At 33.7% G+C, this 5506-nt stretch overlaps 1 protein-coding gene across 1 annotated transcript; it reads left to right on the top strand.

Moving 5' to 3' along the window:
- Positions 1-648: 648 nt before the first annotated feature.
- On the top strand, positions 649-3335 carry LOC308413385 (uncharacterized protein). The gene is made up of 2 exons (XM_080908335.1): positions 649-718; positions 1543-3335. The coding sequence occupies exons 1-2, from the start codon at positions 685-687 to the stop codon at positions 3084-3086; spliced, it is 1578 nt and encodes a 525-aa protein (XP_080764461.1). The 5' UTR covers positions 649-684; the 3' UTR covers positions 3087-3335.
- Positions 3336-5506: the final 2171 nt, after the last annotated feature.

The raw sequence follows: 5506 nt of genomic DNA, 5'->3' as shown, positions 1-5506 counted from the left end.
TGTTCCACAGACAGAAAACACACTAAAGACTATTACTAGATTAAGAAGAATCTTTTAATAAAATCAACTTTCAATTTTGATTTTTGGATATTGGTACATTTTCCTGACTCTATGCATATGTGCTTTGCATTCTTCTTGTATGCTGAGAAAAGAAGAGAGCTTTAGATCTCGTTGAACTAGGTTTCCTATTCTGTTGTCTACTGCCATGATGGTGCTGGCAAACAATTTGCATATTAGATGGCTTTAAACGACATTATAGAATCCAAACTGCAAACAAAATTTTCAAATGCTTAGATGGAGGCAAATCCTTTCTCTATTGCTCAGTCCTAGAAAATATCAGCAAAGTCATATAAAGAGCAGAGATATGCATATGTGCAATATAGTAAGACACTTGTATATTATTATTTGTGTAAAAGCAGCAATGTTTATTAACTTCTGACATATCTCTGTAGCACATCTAGAAAAATTTTGTCCTTGAATATTTACCATGATTTATCCATAACACAAATTATATCTTATTATTTGGGGCCTTGTTAAGTAGGAAAACATTTTTGTCAACAACACATGATAAATGGTAATTTTCTATTACAGGGTCTGTTAACATTCAGGGATGTGGCTCTGCAGTTCTCAGTGGAGGAATGGGAATATCTCAACTGTTCTCAGAGGGCATTGTATAAAGATGTGATGATGGAGAATTACAGTAATCTATTCTTTGTGGGTGAGAATAATCTTGCAGAATTTCAAATTAATTCTTTCAATTTACATATCTTCTGTAGAAACTCTGAAATGTCTAGAGACTCCCAGAATAAAGAAAATTCTGGTTATCAACATAAAATTAACAAGGTGTTTTCTTTGCATTTCTTCGTGTGTTCTGGAATAATAACCCATGCTGTATCCTGTATATTCTCTCTAGCCCTTTTATCCATTCTTTTATCGAAACTTCAAAGTTCAAAGAATATTGCACATTTATAGAGAAGAAATATAATATTTTATAAATAATAATTGGAATTTTAAAATTTGGCCATTGCATTTCAGAGTTCACCCATTTCTAGTTTTTTAAAATGCAAAATATTTTAAATAGAGCAGCATCTGCTTTTATTAGAATTTTGTTTCTATGTATTTCTTTACCTTTCGGCATTTGCTCCCTTTGTTTATTACTATTATTCCATAACCTTTTTCCTAGCACTTTGAAAGTAGAAGCAAGCATATATGGTGAATTGCATGCCAATGTAAATTACATAATAAATTCCTACCTGACCTTGTTAATATGATTCTTCAGACAGTTAATATCTCAATTTGTTTTTTCTCCTTGATCACCTCTTTTTCCTACCTTCTGCAGGGGACAGTGTTTAAATTAGAATTAGAAGGCTCTTATTTTCAGTCATTTGATATAGATGAAATTTAATTACTGTGAAAGAGAAAAGACAGTTTTTTTTCCTTTAGAATGGGTAATCTACTTTTCTTTGTGAACTTAAAAAAATATCTATTATTGAATCCCTTACTCATGCATTAATCTTTCTTTCCTAATTGCACTTTTTCCAGAGAATTATCTTAAATGTGAGAAAGTCTTCAATCAAGGCACAATGCATATTATCCAAAAGCATGTGAATAACCAGGAAAAGTCTTACAAATGTAATACGCTTGTCAAAATGATTCATGAATCCACCCAAGGTACACCTTACAGAATCAAACATAAAGATGAATCTGTTAAAGCACCATACCTAAACAGAAGAAAAAGAGAAAAGACTGGAGATAAATCTTGCAAATTTAAAGACAGTGTAAACTGTTTGAATGTGTGCTCTATCATTAGGCAAAATCAAAGAACCCACATAGGAGAGAAAGAACCAAACACTACAGAGGATGAAAAGCTTTATGACTCTACACATAAACGCATGCTGAAACAAAGTAACAATACTGGAAAGAAACCACACACTTTCAGGAAATGTGGTAAATGCTTCAAGATATACTCAAGCCTCGGTAGACACCGGAGATCTCATATTGGAGAGAAATCCTATAAATGTACAAAATGTAATAAATCCTTTCTGCGTTTGTCACAGCTCAAAGTACATTGCAAAATTCATTACAGACAGTATCCTTGCAAATGTGGTAAATGCTTTTATTGTATATCAGGCTTCAAAAGACATTGCAGGATCTACCCTGGTGGAAATAGTTACAAATGCAGTGATTGTGGTAAATCCTTTACCTACTACTCACAAATTAGAAAACATCATAGAATTCATACAAGAGAGAAACCTTACAAATGTAATGAATGTGAGAAATGTTTTCCCCAGAAATACCAACTTACAATTCATCAGAGAGTTCATACAGGAGAGAAACCTTTCAAATGTATTGAATGTGACAAATGCTTTACTGCAGAAAGTTGTCTTAGAAGTCATCAAAGAATTCATGCAGGAGAGAAACCTTATAAATGCAGTACATGTAACAAATGTTTTACCAAGAAAGGCAGTGTTAAAATTCATCAAAGAATACATACAGGAGAGAAACCATTCAAATGTGGTGAATGTGACAAATGCTTTACTGAGAAAAGCACTCTTAGAAGACATCAAACAATTCACACAGGAGAGAAACCTTACAAATGTAGTGAATGTGACACATTCTTTACCCAAAAAGGCAGTCTTAGAAGTCATCAGAGGATTCATACAGGAGAGAAGCCTTACAGATGTAGGGAATGTGACAAATGCTTTAACCAGAAATTCCAACTTACAGTTCATCAAAGAATTCATACAGGAGAGAAACCTTTCAAATGTGGAGAATGTGACAAATGCTTTACTGAGAAAAGCAGTCTTAGAAGACATCAAACAATTCACACAGGAGAGAAACCTTACAAATGTAGTGAATGTGACACATTCTTTACCCAAAAAGGCAGTCTTAGAAGTCATCAGAGGATTCATACAGGAGAGAAGCCTTACAGATGTAGTAAATGTGACAAATGCTTTACCCAGAAATCCCAACTTACAGTTCATCAAAGAATTCATACAGGAGAGAAACCTTTCAAATGTGAAGAATGTGACAAATGTTTCAGCCACAAACGCCAACTTATATGTCACCAGAGAATTCATACATGAAATAAACCTTACAAATGTACTGAATGTCACTATTATTCCCAAAGCCAATAGGATTCACTATGCTTCAATTAATGAAGAAACTCAAACTGTACCTCTTTAAAAAGGATTGGACAAATTTGAATCACCCATTTGATGACAGGTATGTACTGTGCTCTAGTTATGCAGTATTCCAGAACTGTGTGACATTCTGCTTACAAATTTCATATTTATAACTGTTTTTGAGTCCCCTTGTGTCTGGTAATCATCTCCTTCCCCATAATGCTGTACATAACTGATAAAGCAAATTTGTTCAACAAGTTGGGCTTTGTTCTGTTTTGGTTCACACTTTTAGTGAATAGATGTGTATGTATGTGTTATATTTATTCCAGGAAATATGTTTCATAAAACATATTAATCTCATTAATATTTTCTGAGTCTTATAAACAGTAAATTGATAATAGAACAACATTTTTCAAATTGTGTGTAGCAGTTCTCTTAGGGGAAGAATGACCCTTTCACAGGTTTTGCTGAATTCTATAGTAAACACATTTCCAGTGATCTTTGGAATTTACACATCACTTTTATGTTTCCAGTTTTGTCTTCCCATATAACAATGCATTTAACTATATTACAATAGTATTGCAGCATTAGGAAAAGGTAGAAACACATTATTAGAGAAAAGGCATTGCAGTTATCTAAAATAGGGGTGGTGTTTTACTGCCGTAATGGTACTTAGTTAAGTTATATGGGCTTTATGCAAAGAGAATGTAGAGAATTCAGAAGCCTCTGATGTTAGGCTGTGCTCTAACATTCAAGGATTGAGTAGAGGTATGCACAAGGACAAATGAAAATATAGCTACAAAACTGGTGGTAAGTATCATCCAAACTGTGTTATGTTTCTGTGTGCCTGTGAAGTCATGGTAATAATTCATGATTCAAACAAATTCCAATGACCCTCAAAACATGAGCATTTACCCATGGAAGAATACAACATACCATTGTGCTGTCCTGTCCTGGTTTATCTTAACACTTAACTCTGCAAACCTGAAGCAATAAAATGGATTTCAGTTGATTTGTAAAATCATTTATACAGTGTTACTTCCCAGAACATTCATCATGAAACAAAACTCAATAATGAGCTTTACTAAGTAATTATCTCAGGTTAATTTAGTGTGCGAGTCTGTTCATACATGAAACCTTAAACAGATAACCTATGAAAATGATATTGCATAGAAATTGCCAAAAGGTGTAGTGGTAAATAAATTTGAAGCACTGAGAAAAGACGAAAAAAATATTTACTAAAACATCCAAACATTATATCAATAATGCAATCAGGAAGACTCAGAAATTTTAGATCTTAGACACAGTGGTATGTTACAGTGGAACAAATCCATATCATATTTTTTCATCATTTCAATAAAGTAAAAAACAAAACGAAACTCATTCAACTCACGAGAAATTACTGATGAGAACATGTTTTTGTCCTCAGTATTGAACATGATTTCATGAATAGCACAATCTTGAGTGAACAGATCTTTCTCTTTTCAAATAATCATGGACACTTTCTGTCATTGGCTGCATCAGGGATGTTGAATATAACACAGCAGACAATTGAAATTCAATTTCTGTTGTGGCTCTTAACAGACTTTGGGATTATGATCCTAAATTAGCATAGACTTCAAATGTCTATTGCAAGCTTGAATATGTTTGCACGATAACACATTCCACCTTGTACTGTTCACACAACATTGTTTTCTTCAGCTTGTAACATGTTATACCCATATTTTTGTTTATGGTAGAGGCAACATGTTGTCTACATAGTGTCACAGCGGCAGCTATGTGGAAAAGAGCATGGAAAGAGTGTCCATATTGGAGGGTTATAAACAAATAAAACAAATTCTGTGGGATTGAGACATTGCACAGTATTATGAGAAGAGCCATATTAGGTAATCCTGATGGGCATTCTTAGAAGGACTTCCAGAGGCTACATTTTTAGGAACCAAAACAGTACTTTAGAAGATCTTGTATGGAACATAAAACTACCTTATTCTGCAGAACACTAAAAACTTCCTGCACGTGCAGAACATCTTTTGAGACATATGGTGAAGTCTTGAGTCAGCTGTGGCATAACTCAGACTCACAGCATTCGGTTGTGGATACCTCTATCACTGTTAGTAAGCATAATATATACTGGGTTATTGTGAGGATTCTTTCATTTATCTTACACTTGTAAGGATCTTTTCAGAAGAATAATCTGGAAGAGGATTTGCATTATCTCTTGTATGCAAAAATGGTTGTCTTGCTCTTGAGGCCCTTATTTATTACCATGTAGATCAATTCTGGACTTATATGAGTTCTCCCTTTTACACTGTAATGATATAATTAAAGCACCATACCAATCCAGCTGGCCAAATATCCTGATTGAATTACATGATTTGATG

Source organism: Micromys minutus (genome assembly GCF_963924665.1).
Source record: "Micromys minutus genome assembly, chromosome: 32".
In the NCBI taxonomy this organism is placed as follows: domain Eukaryota; kingdom Metazoa; phylum Chordata; class Mammalia; order Rodentia; family Muridae; genus Micromys; species Micromys minutus.
Note: the sequence above shows the minus strand (reverse complement) of the source record. Positions and strands in the feature narration are given on the sequence as shown.

Coding starts and splice junctions, on each gene's coding strand:
- LOC308413385 (XM_080908335.1), top strand. CDS start 685: ATGATGGAGAATTACAGTAATCTATTCTTTGTGG. Junction 719..1,542: donor CAGTAATCTATTCTTTGTGG/GTGAGAATAATC, acceptor CACTTTTTCCAG/AGAATTATCTTAAATGTGAG.